The sequence below is a fragment of the Calliphora vicina genome, chromosome 1 (assembly GCF_958450345.1).
Source record: "Calliphora vicina chromosome 1, idCalVici1.1, whole genome shotgun sequence".
In the NCBI taxonomy this organism is placed as follows: domain Eukaryota; kingdom Metazoa; phylum Arthropoda; class Insecta; order Diptera; family Calliphoridae; genus Calliphora; species Calliphora vicina.
The window spans coordinates 62,168,875-62,189,864 of NC_088780.1; the positions used below are offsets into that span (position 1 = coordinate 62,168,875).

At 30.2% G+C, this 20,990-nt stretch overlaps 1 protein-coding gene across 1 annotated transcript in view; it reads right to left on the reverse strand.

Moving 5' to 3' along the window:
• Nucleotides 1–968: 968 nt before the first annotated feature.
• LOC135962996 (uncharacterized) overlaps nt 969–20,990 on the reverse strand; it is a 42,839-nt gene continuing 22,817 nt past the window's right edge. The window contains exons 2-4 of the mRNA XM_065514786.1: nt 5,170–5,604; nt 4,929–5,101; nt 969–2,132 (exon numbers count right to left, since the gene is read on the reverse strand). Of these exons, the coding sequence (XP_065370858.1) occupies nt 1,540–2,132; nt 4,929–5,101; nt 5,170–5,570 (1,167 nt within the window). The 5' untranslated portion in view covers nt 5,571–5,604 and the 3' untranslated portion in view covers nt 969–1,539. The remainder of the gene's footprint in view (nt 2,133–4,928; nt 5,102–5,169; nt 5,605–20,990) is intronic.

Sequence of the window (20,990 nt, forward strand, 5' to 3'; positions counted from 1 at the left end):
TGTACTACTGGAACAACAATACATCCAAATTGTGTAGTGGTTTAAAAAGCCTCTAAAATATTTTCGATTTTTTTGCTCTGTGTAATTAAATTATTAAAATAAAATGTTTTTATTTCAATATCCGTTGCCGAAATAACAGATAAGCTACTATAGTGTCCAAAAAACCGGAAAATTTGAAAAACCGGTTTAACCGAAAAAGTGTGTTTTTGAAAAAACCGGTTTTAATTATAGTATTTTAAAAAAATCGGTTAAACGGTTTCAGGTTCTGTCTTCTAAAAAACCGGTTTATATTAAATTTTTATATAATATGAAAAAGGCCTTCTTAAATATTTTGTGGACGCTAATAGGAAATGTGTTATCAATTGTGTACTAAATTTTCGGAAATTTTGCATTTTTTAATTCTTAAGGAACTATCTTTATGCAATTATTTTATATCTTTTACGAAATATTGTCAAATGCTATAATTTTCTATAAAATTAATCAATATTTTTAAAAATGGTATCAAAGTTTTTCATAAATATATTTGAATGAGCTTTAGAAAATATATTTCATTAAAACCGGTTAACCGTCTTACAAAAACCGGTTTGTCAAAAAACCGAAAAGTTAAAAAAACCTAAACAGGTGGAGTTTACAAAGATGAAAAAACCGGTTGACCGGTTTTCGGTTTCGGTTTTGGATACTCTATAAGCTACCATTACCGAAATAATTCAAATTATAGGTTATTAAAATGTTACTACTAATCTTGTTTTTTTGACAAGACTAGTGAAGAGATAAAATTCCGAGCCTGAAATTTCGATTGGACTTTACAGGGATATTATAATAATGAGTTGAGAGTTTTATCAGTCCAATGTTATATCATATAAATGAAAACGTTCTGCAGAAATAAAAACCAAATTTTAACTTAGTGTAAGGGCAACATTACATTACCTAATGACTTTTAAAGCAAAAAAAATAAAAAGTTCGATACATTTGTATATAATTTAGATTTTTTAATAAAACAAATCCATAATTAATATAGTATATGATAATTGTTAAAAAATATTGACATTTGATTATCCATGCATATATACATATGTAGTTGCTTATCACAAAATTACAATATAAATGTTATAATCACATCTAAATCTGAATATATTTAGAATATGATGTGATATATTACATTATTTTATTATGAAATACATACATAAAATAATACATAATGGTTTTAATGTGCTTAAACTATTTTATAAACTTTAATATCTATGTTTAATATTTTTAAGTTTATATGGAACACAAGTTAAGGGCAGTCGGGTGTATTTTTAATTTATTCCATTATCCGAAGTCTATAAATAAATAATAAAATTTAATGATAATGTGCAAACATAACTAGTCAATCTAATCAACGTATAATTCCTTTTCGGAACTTTCAGCCGATCAATAATGAGCACAATTCATTTGCATATATAAATACTATTGTACGATTAAGTGAACTAACGAATTAGAAAACACGAAACCATTTCAAGTTGTTGAGATATGAAAAGATTCATTTCCAATTAAAGCTTATGCTATGCTTGATTCATCGGGTGACATCTCTTTAACGCGAGAATTTCGTTTTAAGCGAGGCGGTGGAACTGGTACTGCATCAGTGGATGTCCGATTAGCAGTGTCTGCTTTGAGGGGATTATTTCCAAGTACAGGAACTGAACTAAACGCTGATAGTGTCGATCGTTTTTGTGTAGCAGTCGTTACTGTACCAGGCAGTGGCTTTTTCTTACATAGACGTTTATCGACATATTCCTTGCATTGTGCAATAAGCGGATTATTCTTCCGATACAAATACCAAATGGCCAAGGCAACCAAGCCAAGGAACAATAAAATGAATATAACAAGTAGGGGAACATAATTGAATGGCTCCGTGGATTCCTCTGGTTGACTGGGCTCCGTGCTGGTGGTAGTTGTTTTGGGACGCAATGTTGGACGAATGGGAGGTCTGACTGGACGTTTGGGAATGCCTTCTCCCAATGCAATATCAGCACATGATCTAAATTCTTCCTGCGGACCACAGCCAACAGCTCCATTGCCATCGGGACACATACCCCAGTTATTTCCAGCTATGTACCGCCATTGCAAAACGCATTGATCACATGTTATATCTACATAGATGAAATAAAAAAAACATTGTTTAAATTAATGGGCAAGTTTTTCAAGCTCTTTGATTAAAAAATATGCTTTTGCATATTTCATAGAGTAAGTTCGGGTAATGTGGTATACCTATTTTTTATTTGACTATAATTTTTAAAATCTTAATTCGATTGGAACAGTTCTCAGCTGGTGTTCTACTACAAGTGTTGGGTTTACATCCATGAAAGTAAAAAAGTCTTTTAAGTTCAAGTTTTAGAGAAATTTGGGAAAAAGAGGAAAAGCCCATAAACAAGCCATTGAAAAAATTGGTGGGTAATGTGGTATACATGTTCTGTTGATATTGTATGCTAAACCACATAACCGATGCATAGTATTTTAATATGTAAATGAGTTGCGTTTTATTTAAATCATCTTCAATGGGTTCGGTTAAAGTTGGCGGCTGACCAAGCTTACCAGAAGCTCCTCGATACATTCTTCGCTTCGTATGAGACATTGAATGACTGATGCGAAAAAAATTATAATTTGTTGTTTTTAATAGCTCAGATAGCGTTCTTCAAATCTTCCGCTGCCCATTTTCATACTTCACATTTCTTTGGCATATTCTTTGCTTGAAATTCTTTAGCTATTCCACATTAGCCGACCACGTGGTTTATTGAAATTATTATAAAATTAAACATATACACTAAATATGCTATATTGTTACATATGTTCTTCAATAGCAAAATATTTCTATTTGACTTTAAAATTAAATTAATGAAGTTTAAAACACGTGATTTTAGAAAAAAAATAATTTTTAGCAGATCACAAAAAAAGTCTACCACAAGATAATGCTTATTTTTTCCAACTGACTATTTCCATGACCTGCAAAAATGAAGTACACACACCCAATGTTAATTTTTTGAGATCATAAAACTCTTAAGCTTGGTACCGCTACTCGTATGCTCTTAGTTTTAGAGAAAAGCAGCTATACCACATTACCCGCCTTTACCACATTATCCATTAGAGTAAGTAAGTTTTTAGAAAAAAATGCATTTTTCGCACTACGACTATAATTCCTTTAAAGAAAATGTTACTTTCGAGTTTTCAATCCACGAAATTTTTTATTGCAATCAAATTAATTTAAAGTTTCAATTAAATTTTTTCTTATGCATAACCGTACTTCTTTCTTTCTGGATATTTGTGTGGTTACTTCCAGTTTTTCCAGCACAAAATGTTTTAATATGATTTCTTTTAATATTAAACTTATTTGTGGATGAATTTGTGTGGATATCTATTTAAATGAATGTGCCTAATCTTATCGTAATATATTCCAAATTGCAACCTGTACTTTGCGCACAATCTTTACATGGACAGCCAGCGAGTCGGAGGATGGGACGGAGAGACCTTCATCGTTAAATCGACTCAGAAAGTGATTCTGAGCCAATGATATAATATTTTTGGGCGTTACAAAGATCAGAACAAACTCAATATACCCTCCCCACAAATAATAAGGAGAATACATCTTATAACTTATATTAAACTATCATAATATATTAGGACATTATGACAATATTACCAAAACCGTGTGAATACCCCAATTGTATATTTACGTTTCTTAGTTTTAATAAAACAAATTTGGAATATTACTACTTAATACAAAATAAATATATACTGAAGATTCTTAAGACCAATCAATCTGTCTGAAAAACAAGTAAGAGTGCTATATTCGACTATGCCGAATCTTATATACCCTTCACCTTTGTTGTGGATGCATTATTATTTTTTATAATTAGTATATAGATATGTATGTACATTGCCCACTTTCAGCGTACAGCATCCTAAATTTATCAAGAACACAAAAAACAACAACAACGCCAAACGAAACAAAACACCAAAAGAAAAAAACAAAAACAAAATACGCAAGGCAATGAAACCAACACACATCCAAACATACGTTTAATTGTATAAAAAACAACAACAACGACAAAAGAAACAAAATACGCAAAGCATGCACATTCAAACATACGATTTGTTGTTTTTTTGTCAAAAAAACCAACACACAACCAAACTAAACTTTAGTTGTATAAAAAACAACAACAACGCCAACAGAAACAAAACACAAAAAAAACAAAATACACAAAGCTTGCACATCCAAGCATACGTTTTGTTGTTTTTTTTGTCAAAGCATGCAATACATTGTGTTTTTTGATGAAATTTTCAGAGGTTGTCTCGGATTTTTGCTCATATCTCCGTTATTTATGGACGGATTTTGCTGATTTTAAATAGCAAAATTCTCGAAAGTATGTCTGACAGAATTGTTGAAGATTTGGATCCCGAAGATATCTGGGGCCTTCAGAAAATTGATTTCAACAGACAGACAGACGGACAGACAGACAGACAGACAGACAGACAGACAGACAGACAGACAGACAGACAGACAGACAGACAGACAGACAGACAGACAGACAGACAGACAGACAGACAGACAGACAGACAGACAGACAGACAGACAGACAGACAGACAGACAGACAGACAGACAGACAGACAGACAGACAGACAGACTGACAGACAGACAGACGGACATGGCTTAATCGACTCCGCTATCTATAAGGATCCAGAATATATATACTTTATAGGGTCGGAAATGAAAAATGTAGAAATTACAAACGGAATGACAAACTTATATATACCCTTCTCACGAAGCTGAAGGGTATAATAAACATTTCTTGTATGGTTTGTTTTCGCTTCGCGTAACAATTTTCTGAATAGGCTTTGTTAAAATTCATATCTAAGCTTTAGAAAAAAACTTTTTTATTATTTTGCATACCTGGTAACTTGGACTTTATTTCATAAATTCTACTTCCATTTCGGGGATAGAATCGTGTTTCTAAATCATTTGGCGCTGGCACAGATGGTGCTCCTCCTAGAATTGTTAATAGATTACGATCTAAGCATTCCTGATTTGCTTTCGGCTCTGGACATAGACGGAACTCAAAATATCTGAAAATATAAAAATACAATAAATATTACTGTCTTACTGTTACTGTCTAATTTCTAGCACATCTTACCCCATATGACTGGCGGTTAACTCTACGCGTATGGTCATTTGTGATCCAGGAGAATAGCGACGCACAATTACTCCCTGACCCCATTGGCCGCCTTGTTCATGGGGTCGTGGTTCTTTCATATCCCACGCATCTCCACATACACCGCATTTACCTTCATTGCGTTTCCACTGACGCGTAAAACCGCCACAGTACAATTCGTGGTCATTGTAGTCAGGCGGTGTGTTGAAACCATAACGCCATGCCGATGCACGACTTGGTGGTTCGATTAGTCGACCATGACCATCACAGCGTTGTACATTATTCAGAGCAATGGCAAATATGAGCAATATCAAATGGCTTTTATTTATACAGCGCTGGCCATCATTGTTCATTATCAATTTTGTTTTAGGGAATTCGTACATTTTGGATTAGTCTTGTCCTTGATTACTTTTGCATCTGTAAAATAGAAATATTTTCAGTATTTATTAAGTTCATTCAAATATGAATAGAAAATTTTAAAAATTATGTATTCATTTTAGTTATTTCGCCAGTATGCACAATGTGTTAATTACATACATATGTATATAAGAAAAAAATTATTCGTTGTTTGACCTTTGTAGAGTCCATTGTTTCTTTAACGGTGAAAAATTTTAAATTTTCTATGGTACATATTTTATGATGGATTTCCATTAGAGTTATAGGTTTATTTTATTATTTTTTATGCATTTTCTATTCATAATGTAGTGTGAAGATTCCCATCATTGTTAAATCATAGATACATTCATTCATTTAAAAGTAGATACATACATACAAAACGTCTGTATGATTTCAAAGTTTATTAGGGATATAACCAAATTTTGGCCCTAACAGCGGATTTTTTCCCGTTACCGCAAATTTTTAATATACACAGAAAAAAGAAATTCATAATTGGAATGCATTTTGTAATAAATATTATTAATCGAACTTGACTTTTTTTCACAAATATAAAATTGTTCATGACGGAAATTTTTGCTTTTTTTGCATAAATTTAATAACATTTTATAATAATTGCATTATCTAATGAATTAATTCAAAACTATTTGCATAATAGCCATATATTGGCCTATATTTTAAGATGAATCAACAATATCTGAAAATTAAAAATATGTATCATTAAACATAATAAAATATAAATAAACATTAAGCATATCATCCCCTTAAAAAATTTAATCAATTTCGCGCATATCTGCTCATTTTGTGGCTGAAAATCATAAAAATAAATAAAAAATTTTCCAAGGAAAATTCCAAACATTTTTCAACAACATAAAAATGAAATTGAAATTATATTTTTCAAGCCTTCTAGATTTAATTTGAAAACATAAAATATGAACAAAATCTTACAGTCTTATGCAAAAAAACTTACAACATGCTTACTAACCGTTGTTAAGCTAAATTCGATAGAAGTATATCCAAAAACGAAAATTAGCTTAAAGCACCTGTAGTAAACCATTGTTAAATATATGAAATTTAATAATGGTTCAACCCTACTTTAAAACTATTTTAAGGAATTCTTTTTACTATTTATCTTAAAAAAGAGAATTTTAAAGATAAATTTGGAATAACAGACGATACTATTGCAATTGCTAAACACAATTTCCACTTCGCTGGCGAATAAGTTCCATTTTAATAGTATATGATTTTGTTTGATATTCCTCCGGCAGTGAACTACATGAGGTTCACAAGTGAGTTTGATTGGCATTTTTGTCATTTACTTTTAACCTGCAACGCTATATAGTAATAAAATGTGTAAACATTGTGAAAGAAGGTCCACACAATCTAATATACCCACTCCGGAATTATAACTGTGTGTTTCCACATAGAAATTCATTAAATTTTGTTAAAATTTAACAAAATGTCAATAAAAATAAATTATATAACAGTGATGTTGATTTTATCACAGAATATTCGTCATTCGAATACTTTTAATAATAATTGAAATAAACTATATAAAAAAGTTTGTACATTAATACATTTTAGCTTAATATAAATTTACTAGAATCAGATATACATTTTTTTATCTAAAAATTAGTTGTTATATTCAAAAATTTATTATTACTAAAAACAATTAATGAAAAATAGAAAATTAACGAATATTTTATCCTAATTGAAAGCAACACTAACAACGAAAAAGGGGAAATAAATGAGAAGCATTGCCAGCTTCGACAAAAATCAGTACATTAGTTATTATGCCTTTAAAGGTAGGATCACACGATTGCCGCAATGAACCAATTTAATACAAATTTTATTGTGCTGAATTGGGGCCCAATAAAGAAATTGTCCCAATCAAATTCTCTGCAGTCACATGATTGCTTCATTTTATATAAATTTGATTGTCGTAAATTGGAGCAAAGCGATTTAGTGGCAATAATTGTCGCATTTCAGTCACACGATTGTTCTAGTTTACGGCAACTCAGAGAAACAGCTGTTGTGCTAGACGTTAAATTTTGTTTTGTTTACATAAATGTAAAACCAATCTGTTTTTGAAAAAAATATTTGTTAAATAAAAAAAGAAAATTGCGTCGGCCTTAATTATCATATAAAAAAATTAATAAAGAAATGTTAAAAGATGTATGTGGGTCAGAGAGTGGCTCACAAAAACAATATTTCATTTACAAAAATTAATATTGGTGCTAATTGTCTTCTTTGATTGCCGCACTAGAACACAATAAATATTGGTGTATTTTTAACTTTTTTATTGGTGCATGTTGCCTATCAAGCATTCACATGATTGCCGTACCAGGGTTGCATTTGATTGGGCCAAATAAGCACAATATTGTTGTGGTTTGACATATGAGCCAATAAGTTGTGAAATCACACGATTGACGTATAAAATAGACCAATAATTGGTGCATTGCGGCAATCGTGTGATCCTATCTTAACAAACGTTTTTGCATACAATACTTTTATAAATGGGTTTTAAAGCTAAAGTGTTCGTTAACAAAGTTGTGTTTTAAATCTACAATAAGGTTTTTTTTTGCTAAGACTGTTAATATTTAAGAAATTATTTATAAATGTTATGAATTGAAATCAATGAAATCAAATCATAATATTTATGTTGAAACTTTTTTCTGTGTATATTCGAGCCAGGTTGATATATTGATAAAAAACAACTATTTGCGTTATTTGGATAAAAAATAAATATTTCCAAACATAACCGCGTTTTGTGGGTGAACAACCGCGAAAAAAGTAATACCATTTTTTTAAATAGCTTTCATTAGTCTATGCGACAATGATAGGGCCATTTTGATATTTGAAAAAAATTTAAAAAAGTTATGGCCCTAATGTGCATATATAAAGTTACATATAATTTTGTATTTATTATATACATATTAATACATATATAAGTAATAGGGTATTCAAATTATTCGATTTTTCTCTTGTTCGAATAAAACGAATAATTCGAATAGGAGATTTTAACTTGTTCGAATAATTCGAACAAACGTTTAAAATTAACCGAATAATTCGAATAATTTAATTTTTTTAAAAAGTAAAGAATGAAGTTTTGATGTAGGTTTTTTAATATTTTATTGTTAAAGAAAACCAAAAAATAACGTTAAAGTTAACAATTCAAGTATTGATAATGTTAAAAAACATTCTAAAACAAAGTCCAATCTACAAAACAATTGATTAGCAAACTCTTTAGTATCCGTTTAATAGCTATGCTTTAAAAATTTGAGCTAGTTGGACATGATCCTGAATTCAATATAAACGTATTAAGAAATTTGTATGTTTTTCATTAATTCGGGTTTTAAAATGAGTAACTAATTCTTTAGTAAATGAATTATTCACTTTTTCTCAATGATTTATAACAAATTGTATTATACCCTCTAGGTCTATTAATGTTGCCGAATCTTTGCTTAATCAAGTGGTCTTAGGGAATTACACAAATCTGTTCAAAGTTTAATATCATTGTCAGTGAACGTGGCTAATTTGAAGTCATACAGTGCATGATTTACGCATTTATAAATACGCAGAAAGTTTATTACCATGCAGACAGAATCAACATTTTTTGGAAATAAATCTGGCATTTCCAAACGGCTGGTCTGTTCGGGAAATTTGACTTGGGCGTAGACAAGGAGTATTCGAGTTTAAGTTATTAAAATGGACCCTACAAATGCTTCAGGGGCGAAAAGTAGGGTACCTTCAACATATACATTTTTCAAACACGTGCCATTTTTTTGTTTTTATTCTAAGATAATATTTTGATAATTAATTGCTATTCTGCTAATATTTCGCCAGCATATGTTCTTGTTTAGACTCTAAAATTTCTGTTTCGAAATCAATTCTAAAATCATTCAGTCTTTCTTTTACTAAATAACAAATAATTTATTTCTTGCCATTTATTTTCATTGGTTCAAGTCCTAAATTAAACATTTTGAAAGACGTGTTTTTAGAATTGTAAATTCTTGCAGTAATTTTTATATACACTGTCTCAAACAATTGTCCGTATCCCATACAGCTGAAAATACATTTGATTATAATTCAAAAATATTTACCCGATTCTAATAAAGTAAATGTTTATTAAAAGCCCAACAAGTGATTATTAAAATTGCTAATAAACAGTAAAATAAAAAAGGTTCACATTTATTTTTAACAAAAAAAAAAAAAAAAAGTACGTCTCTTAACCGATTTTTCATCGATAAAGCCAGTTTTTCTGTAGTTTTTGCACCATTCTTGAACGATGACATATTTCAGGATTTGCTTATTAGTTATTTTATGCTGTCGAATTTTTTCTCCAAAATATCTCAAAAATGTTCTATGGGGTTTAAATCTGGTCTCCGGGGAGGGAGCCTTAGCGTTCTAGAGGAGCCATTCTCGAACAACCATGGAAGTGTGCTTTGGGTCGTTGTCGTTAAAGATATGATAGTCGTCTTGTATGACCAAATTAGTGGCACTAGATTTAAAATTTTCTTTTAAAAATATTCAAATAACTAAATATGTCCAACGTCGTTTCCACAAACATGAGATTTCCCACACCTCCAGCTGCCATTGCACCCCACACCTTCACCGAGCAACCACCATGTTTCACTGTTGCTTTTAAATGCTTTAATTGCAACGCGGTTTTTTCTTTTCACCACTCAAAACGTCTTCCATCCGACCCAAAAATATTAAATTTACTTTCATCAGTAGAAATAACTGTTCTCCAGAAGTAGTCCGATTTATTTACATATTGTTACGAAATTGTACTTGAATTCAAATATAACTATTTTAACGGCTGATTTAAAAGTAGCATAATGCTTTCAAATAGCAGTGCCTCTCAAACTGTAACATATCTGTGAGCATTATTAACATTGAATAAAAACTTCCAGTTAACCATTGATGGCAACGCTGTTTGCTGCGACCGTATATTCGAATATTCAGTTAAAGAACATTGTAGAAAGTACACCACAGATGGCGTATGTATTAGAAAGCTCTAGAATATACGAGCTTTGACAGTTAAAGAGCAATCTAGAGTGCAGATGGCAGTGTTATAAATAGTGGCAAAGGTTACAGTCGTTAGTGAGTTTATCAGAGACGCTATTTGAAGAAACATCAACTGAGGCGTTAAAGTGTGCTGTATTGTACATTATAAAGTGTGTCTGTATTTCTGCGAATTTATAAACGTATATAAAAACAAGTAAGAAAGTATAATACCCTACACTAAGTAAAAGAGCAAAAACATTTTTCTTTTAATATTTCAATAATTTATACTTTTGAGTGATTTTCGGAAGTGGACCTTATATGGGGGCTATGACCAATTATGGACCTATCACCATGAAATTAGGTGATTTGTGTCTATATGAAAGTTTATTGTGTTGAATTTTGTGAGTATACCAACATTTTTAAGCGATTTATGCACGTTAAAGTGATTTTGGGAAGCGGGTCTATATGGGAGCTATGACTAATTATGGACCGATCGTAACAAAATTTGGTGACATGGATTTTGTATATATAAATCTTATTTGGAGCGCAATTTGTGGAGATACATTTATAAATTAACCATTTATGACCGATAAAGTACAATTTCGGAAGGACATTTGTATGGGGGCTAGGTAAAATAATGGACCGATTACAGCCAGTTTGGCTTGGTTCTTGTACCGAAAAAATAATATGTACCAAATTTGATCGAAATATCTTCAAAATTGCGACCTGTACTCTGCGCACAAGGTTTACATGGACAGCCAGCCGACCAGACGGACGGACGGACATCGTTTAATCGACTCAGATTCTAAGTCGATCGGTATACTTTAAGGTGGGTGTTAGACTAATATTTTTGGGCGTTACAAACATCTACACAAACGCATAATACCCTCCCCACTATGGTGGTGTAGGGTATAAAAACATTGAGTGACTATTTAATTCTGTTGTTGTACATTTTAAATAAATAAAGAGTTGTTACAATTTTTAAACTACTAAACGGCCTTTATTTGCAATCAAAAGTATCCGGTTTATTTAAAGGAAATAAACCAAACGTTTTGAAAAGGTTAAAACGTAACAATATGATTTTATGACCATTTAACTATGGGTGTTCAAGAAGTTATCTGTACATTAAAAATTACAAAAATATCTCTATCGTTTCAAAAAAATACAGATTTTTGGCCGTTGAAACGCAATTCTGAGCAACCATGCAAAAAGATATAATTAAAGAACTAGAGCAATTTTGAAGAATTTATGGAAGGTTACAACAATTTGTATGTGCTTAAATTGAAATATGGGGCATTTCACGTCAAGTGAACCAACTTTTGAAATCGATGTCTTCCGATCGCGATGAATGTTAGTTCTATTGGATAGTAATTCGGACACCATTTTTCAACAAGATCGGTCAAGAACTCTCTGAGTTATAGGAGGTCAAAATTTGACATTTTGGCCAAACAGGTGTTTTTTTTTATCCATATAACTTATTACCTATTGTTCTTAGCAAAATGTGTCCCAAATAGTTTAGATAGCTATTTATGCAATCTTTCGAAAAAAAAAATTAAAAAAATTTAATAAAATATTTTTGATTTTTTTTTTTAAATCAAAAATATTTTTGACTTTTTTTTTCAAAATGAGCCCTTTTTATTTTTTTTTTTTTATATGGTCGCTTAGTGGGATGCGAGTGGGATATCTATCAAAAAAAATATTTTGTAACTCAAAATTTAAAATTTTTGAATTTTTTTGCAAAATCAAAAGAGTTGATGGTTTCCGGGCAATTCGAACATTCACCTAAGTGGCAAGAAGTTGTAGCATTAGGGCACATAGTCAATTTAAGGCAATCGCGGTAATGGTGTAAATCTTCTGATGAATCATCTTTTAAGTAATTTAAGTTGATTTCCTTCAACATCAATTTAACATTTTCATGGTAAATACAAACACATACTGTGTGAGTTCCGCTGCTTCCTGCCAAAACGCAATGTTTTGGCCTCAGTTGTGTAAATTTTGTGAATCCAATTTTGACATCCTCGTATTCAGATTGAAATGTTGCGAATAATTCATTCAGGTTACAGAGAACCATTCTCTTCTGCATTTGAACTTTCTTGCCATCGATTCGTACAGACATCCAGTCTTTCATCCCTGGCATCAGGCGACTCATATCATCTCGCTGATAAAACTGAGTTATTAGAGATTTAGTATCGCACTCCAAAGTTTTTCCCTTCTTTTTGTTTGGGAGTGTGAGAATCCCATGCTCAGCAACCAATTGTTTAGCAATTCTTGCTTTTCGTTGAGACGTTCCAAACTCAGTCATTGTTTTTGCAGAACTCCATGTTCTTGGAGCAAGCGTGAGAAGTTGAATTCTTTCAGCTTCACTCTGTGACGTTTTGTATTTCTCTTTTATTTGTTCAAGAACTTCTACTGCATCCTTATGGTATTGGTTTCGACACTCATTCGTTGAATTTGAAAAGTTAGAATAACCATCATCATCAACAGTTCTGTCTTCATTCTCGGAATTACTTTTGTCTTCATCTGGAATAACTTCAACGCAAGGCTCATTACTATTCAAATTCGGTAATTCGTTCAACGTTCCGAGCTCTTTCCTGCATGATCCACAAATTTTCAATCGTTTTGACAGCGTAGGGAATTTTTTTAATAAGCCGTCGGAAATATTTCGCATATCTGATGATCTGTGCTTCATTTTGTTAAAGGGATTAAAACAAAAAGACGAATAAATTTCATTTTCAACCTTAGCCTTTTTAGAAGTCGTAGACATTTTTAATTTTGTAAGTATTTATGTAAATAACACACGTCTTAACTTTAACGCTGTTTCTAAAAAACTGATTTCCGTATGTCTTCAGAATGACAATAAATTGTTTTTTAAGATCATATAGGTAGTACGTTTTAATGAATGAGTCTAAAATCTTTTATTAGGGTCAAGAAGGGCTTACATACTAAAGTACCTAGTTTAACCAAATGTTACAAATAATAATAAAAATAAACCACCATATAAATAACCTACCTGTCAACTTCTACCTCTCCACCCACTTCTTAAAGTCAAATGTCATAAAATAATAAATAAACTGGTACTTCGGAGAAGGGCCATAAAATATTTCCACTTGATTCCAAAAATTTGTTTCTGGGGCACCTGATATTTTAACAATGAAAATCACGTGCGCTGAAAACTACCTCTAGGATTGACTAAAAAAGCCGCAAGATACAAAACTCAGACAAATTTTGGGGGTGGAAAATTAATAGCGGTCGGTGTGCTTCGCTACCCGTACCGTAAAGATTTACAATATATTTACCCCCATTTTCTCAATTTCTGGTTATTTTTTATTGTGACGATAAACTGACGGTTCTCTACAAAAAAAATGTTACTTGGAGGTTTATCATTACGAAAAACGATAACCAGATATTGAGAAAATTGGGGTTAGTCTATCTGAAATTAGTTTCTGTTCATGTGAAAAACATGGATTTTATAGATTTAGTCCGCAAATTTGCAAAGACTGACCTTGATTTTTATCAATTGTCATTGCAAATATTAAGCAAATAGGAAACTGTCGCTCCGATTAGAGGTCATTAATTGCCTTACTGTAAGTCGAGTGCCACTACAAATACGCAAACAATCATACATACAAACACACATTGACTTTTATATATAGATAAGGGTTTCAAATGTATACAAATTTTAACATTTACTTAATATTGTTGGTAGTCCGCGCACTTCTGTACTAAAAATTAATATTGATAGCTTCTATAGCTTTCCCCATATATAATTTGTCATTATATCTAGGGAAGGAGCCACGCCCACTTTTGCTAGTTTGCCCATTTTTGGCCTAAATATGTAATTCATACAAAGTTTCATTGCTTTACATATCAAAATTATACACATATATGTATATGATTTTTAGTATTTAGTTTGTATGTGATGTGCCACGCCCACTATTGATAGTCCGCCCATTCTTGTCCTAACTATTAATATTGATGATAGAATAACCGTGCAAAATTTATGGACTCTATATCTTATTTAGTATCCCATATAATAGATTTTAATTATCATCATATGGGAGGTGCCATGCCCTCTGTGGTTTCTACTCCCATTTTGCCTTAAATATTTATACAAACGGTGGTATTGTTCATGCAAAATTTGAGGACTATAGCTATTATAGTTTCCAAAATATTTGATATTTAAAATTAACTTTGTATGGGAGGTACCACGCCCACTTGAATATTCAAAACAAAACGAATCCTATTGTTCCTTCCAGATATAGAAAAACATACAGTCAAAATTTCAAGCAAATCTGGTTAGCCGTTTAGCCGTCTATAGACGTCAAACCAACAAATATACATATATACATATAAACACACATTCACTTTTATATACATATATGTATATATTTCTATATCTGCGAATACTAATAACAGACAGGATACCCTTAGTTCGAAAAAATACTACTATTTAATGGCACTTCTTTTAGCAATATTATCACTACTTATATTTGCGGATGATTGAAGATCTGGTTCACCCTGTGCTGGTACATCGGGATTGTCATCATTGATGTCGAACTTGTAATATCCTTAATATCGCATGAAACAAATAGCTTGAACCCCCATTTTTTGGTTTGTTTAAAATAGCTTCCAATTTTAGTTGAACAAATTTGCTCATCGACACACATTCTCATATAATTAAATTGTGATAATAAAACATTTTTGGAATGATTTTAAAAGTAGTGTTTAGTGCATTGATAACAAGTCTAATTAAATAAAGCTGATTATTTTTGTCATTACAATGAATCAGTATTCGAATCGTTTAGAAACGATTACGTGTGATTTGATTTTTTATTACATTTGCGCTAAGATAAATTTTATTAGACCAATAATCGCTTACGATGGGAAGATTCGTGTATGTCATATAAAAAAGTATTCCAATATATTTTCAAACATATCAAAATGAAATGACACAATTCCAAGTGCCTCTTCAGGAAACATATAACAACAAATTTTCGGGTAAATTGCTCTAAATTGTATTTGTTGGTCATTAAACTTTAATATGACTATTTAAAATTCAGAAGAATTTCAATTGAATTCAATTCATCCCAAGCATTTATAAGTTGTGTAAATGGGATATAATCAGATAAAATTTAAGTGGTTTGTAAATTTGGATAAGTAAGTAAATCTAATTTAATTCCCCTTCAATCAAATCTCCGTACACTAATATTACAAAAACAGGATATCCCTTAATCTTGAACACTGCGAATTTTGAATTAAAATTTATATTCAAGCGAATACACAATTTGTCATTACGTTTTCAAAAATAAAGTTAAATAACTAAACTGTTTATAATTCTAAACGTCTCGGCTCCAAGTCCATAAAACAAGTATGTTTTTATGTTGGTATGTTTGTATGTGTAGTTAGTTAGTATGCATTGCAAAATATTAATTATTTTTGCTTTAGAGGTGTTTAAGATTAAATATAAATAAATATGTATGTATGTACGTGTATGGACAAAAAAAGCAATTCCAAAATCCAAACAGACCAAAAGTAATAATGTTAAGGTCAGCTAGATTTTAAATTCCTAAATTATTTAACCAATCTAAATAGAGATTAAAATTTGTTCACACTTTTGATGTTTTATTATCACAATTTTCTTATTTTAAACTCTACATATTTCTTTAATTGTTTGTAAATTATCTCGAATGTGTGGTGATTTTGTTAATATATATATAGGAAAAATACATTAACCTACATACATAAATTCTAAAAAAAGTCTATATCGAACTAAAATGTTTAACAGATTTTAGGAATATCGGTTCATAATCCATCCATAATACACAGTAAGGGCCGTTTTCTCATTAGGTGATTATCTTTTTTCCCAACGAAAAACTGCAGAATAAAGAAATTTGGTTTCTCAATGTCTCATTTGCTTCTATTCTGTCGCAAAGCTAACCCGACCTCATCTGCCAATTATTTATTTATCGTACAGATAAATTCAATCAGCTGACTGCTGTTTGTATGTGTTTGTGTTTTTGTAAACGAAATTAAATAGATTTTATAAAAACAAAAGTTTAATAGAGGAATTAACATTAATTTGATGGAGGATGAACACGAAGAACATGAGTTCCAAGTGAATGCTGAAAAATTTTATCATGCCAGGCCTAACTACCTGGCAGACATGGAGGATAATGAATATTTCAAAAGACTCCGGCTGTCGATGGCCACGTTAAACAGCTGATTTATGTAAACATGTTGTCAATTGAAGGCAGGGTTTCCAAATTTCACATCTATTTTGAGAGGTATTGCCAACTGAAAATAATTTTTTTTGTCGGTATATTGAGAAAAACAAAATTGTTAACGGACAGTTTATCGGCCTAATAAATTTATGTCGACATTTAGTAACAGGCAGTTTGTCGATACATTGAGAAAACGGGCCTAAATATCGTTGTTAAAATACCTAAAATCTATAAAAATCTTGTTACAATATTTTATGACGATCGGCCCATAATATGGCATAGCTATATATATATATATATATATATGTATATATATATATATATATGTATATATATATATATATATATATATATATATATATATATATATATATATATATATATATATTAGAGTGACAATCAGTTGTATGGAAAAAAATTTTTGTTAAAATTTTGAAGAGTGCCGGGTGGAATATTGTGACACTAGGCCTAAATGTTAAGTGCTGAAAATTTGAGCCAAATCGGGCAACGATTTCTGGACGCGCATCGAGGTCAAAGTTCAGACATATGCAAAATTTTACTGTTAATATGGAATAAATAGGTGAAACTCGTTAACTTTCTGCATTGTTTTCTAGAAATATGTAGATTTATTTATATTAATGAATATTACATTAAAAAAAAGTTTTGGAAATTAACCCTGTATCTCCTTTGGTTCAAAATGACCCAAAAACTGTATTATCGCCAAAATTACAGAAAAATGCAAATTTTTCAGTTTTTGAAAAAAATTTGCTACTAAATAAATACTTTTGCAATTGAATGCAAAAGAATCTAAATATGTACGTAATTATCGTTGTAATGAGATATAAATGACAAAATTTTATTAAAAAATGTTAAAGTTATTACAAATTCGCCAGACCATTACCGTGTTTCAGACCACTTGAACAACAAATTTAGAAAAAAATTTAGATATTTCGAGAAAAATTAAAATAAAAGCTCATTTTTACTTAAAATATGTCCATATTTACTTGTATATGAGTTTTTGTCTTCGTAGGATACCGTTAACCTATTCGCAGGTATGGCCAAAAAAAATAATTTTTTTTAACGGCTGTTTCAAAACTCCATTTTCAAATTTTTAAAAATTTTGTTAAACAAATTTCATTTTTTTCGATCATCACATTGGGGTTTATTGAGATCAAAATAGGGAATAAAAATATGAAAAAATTATGTCAATACCTCTTACTGTTTTTCCGTACCTGCGATTGAAATTTTGCGTTTTTCAAGAAAAACTAATTTTTTGTCCATATTTAGGCGAATGAGTCCAATTTCCTTACTGTTATACATTTTAAGTAAAACCTATTCATAATATTATAGTCCTTGTAATTTTAAATATGTTCTGAAAGTTTTACTAAAATCGGAAAACGATAACCTTTGAATCGTGAAGGTCAAATGCCAAATTTTTCAATATTTGGAATTTCTAATGAAAAGATAGCGAAATGTTACATATTTTTGGGCCGATTTTCATGAAACTTGAGGAAAATATATATTGGGATCTAGCATTTACAACAACAGTGCAAAAATGAATTTTAACCTTTAAGAGGACTTGGGGTCAAAATGGTTGTGTTTTTCTTGATTTTAAAAGTTGAGAATAATTTGGACCCCAAGTGCTGCTAAGGGTTAATTTCCATTTTTGTGCTGTTATTTTAAATTCTGGACTTTATGTTATATTTTCCTCAAGTTTCATGAAAATCGGCCCAAAACTATGTAACATTTCACTATCATTTCATTAGAAATTCCAAATATTGAAAAATTTGACCTTTGACCTTCACGATTCAAAGGTTATCGTTTTCCGATTTTAGTAAAACTTTCAGAACATATTTAAAATTACAAGGACTATAATATTGTGAATAGGTTTTACTTAAAATTTATAACAGTAAGGAAATTGGACTCATTCGCCTAAATATGGACAAAAAATTTGTTTTTCTTGAAAAACTCAAAATTTAAATCGCAGGTACGGAAAAACTGTAAGAGGTATTGACATAATTTTTTCATATTTTTATTCCCTATTTTGATCTCAATAAACCCCAATGTGATGATCGAAAAAATCTGAAATTTGTTTAACAAAATTTTTAAAAATTTGAAAATAGAGTTTTGAAACAGCCGTTAAAAAAAATTATTTTTTTTGGCCATACCTGCGAATAGGTTAACGGTATCCTACGAAGACAGAAACTCATATACAAGTAAATATGGACATATTTTAAGTAAAAATGAGCTTTTATTTTAATTTTTCTCGAAATATCTAAATTTTTTTCTAAATTTTTTGTTCAAGTGGTCTGAAACACGGTAATGGTCTGGCGAATTTGTAATAACTTTAACATTTTTTAATCAAATTTTGTCATTTATATCTCATTACAACGATAATTACGTACATATTTCGATTCTTTTGCATTCAATTGCAAAAGTATTTATTTAGTAGCAAATTTTTTTCAAAAACTGAAAAATTTGCATTTTTCTCTAATTTTGGCGATAATACAGTTTTTGGGTCATTTTGAACCAAAGGAGATACAGGGTTAATTTCCAAAACTTTTTTTTAATGTAATATTCATTAATATAAATAAATCTACATATTTCTAGAAAACAATGCAGAAAGTTAACGAGTTTCACCTATTTATTCCATATTAACAGTAAAATTTTGCATATGTCTGAACTTTGACCTCGATGCGCGTCCAGAAATCGTTGCCCGATTTGGATCAAATTTTCAGCACTTAACATTTAGGCCTAGTGTCACAATATTCCACCCGGCACTCTTTGAAATCTAAAAAAAAAAAATCGGCTGTCACTCTAATATATATATATATATATATATATATATATATATATATGTATATAAATCCGAAAAATTCATTAAAGCACACAAACATCGGTATTGATAAAATATTTAAAAGAAATTTTATTTAAATAAGCAGAAAACATGCTGCTGGATGTTGTGACTTTCAGTTCATAATTATATGTACATATATATCTCCTACATAATTCATTGTATGCGAATTTTTCACTGTTAATGCTCGAAATCCTGCGATTTAACTCATTTCCATATGCAAAAATTATACTTTTATAGTTTATCTAAATATATTAGCAAACACTGATGATCAATCTAGTTTTTTAATTCTCATTATAAATATATTGGTGGAGGTTATTTAAGATTCGGCACAGCCGAATTTAAGTGGCACTTAATACAGTTTTTCAGTGCTATATAATTTTTCTTATTTAAATAAGATAAAAGTATGGTAGTTTTGCTTAAAACAGCTGTTCAACCAGAACAAGAATTGATATTTGATATTTTATCAAATATTTAAATTCCATAACCCCCTGTCTATACTTGATAAATTTTTGTCATGATAAACGTCAAAATGGTTGTCAAGATAAAAAATTATCAGGTATAGTCTCCATTTATTAGTATTATTGCTTCGTTATGACAAAATTGTTAGTGCTTTTGCTCAGACAACTTTGTCTTGACAACAAACGTCATTAATTGTTATGATAAATATTTGACAAGTATAGACAAGGGGTAAGGCTTTTAGAAAATTCCTAAGGCGTTTGACAAAAATATATTATACAATAGCTTGACCTGGTGCGCTTCGATACCCATATCGTAATAAGATACAAACAAACACTTTAAACGATTTGTGAGTAATTCGTACAAGCTGGTTTTATGCAAATGGTGTTCAGAAACATCCTCAAATTCAGAAGTTATTCTAAAAAGACCGTTTTCAGTGATGTTTATCAACTTATCGACCTATAACTCAGTCAGTTTATTTCCAATTTTAATATTTTTAACGTGTTGGGAAAGAAACTGATTACGCTTTAAAATGACATGCATTTATTGACACATTTGCAAGTTATTAGTATTGTTTTTGTTAAGAATATTTAAAAAAACACTAAATTAATCAAAATTTTTGATTTTAGTCGCTTTTCATTGCTTATTTTGATATGAAAGCCTATACAAATTTATATCAATGTATAAAGAAAATTTTGTTCTTAATAATTTAATTTTTAATTTTTCAAATCAGATGGAAACTGCATGAGTTATTCAACTTTTCATTAATAACTTTTTGAGTATTTTCATCCCCAGCAAATATGAATAAAAAAAAACAAAAAAATATTTGTAAAATTTTTAATTTACAAGATAAATTTTTTCAAACT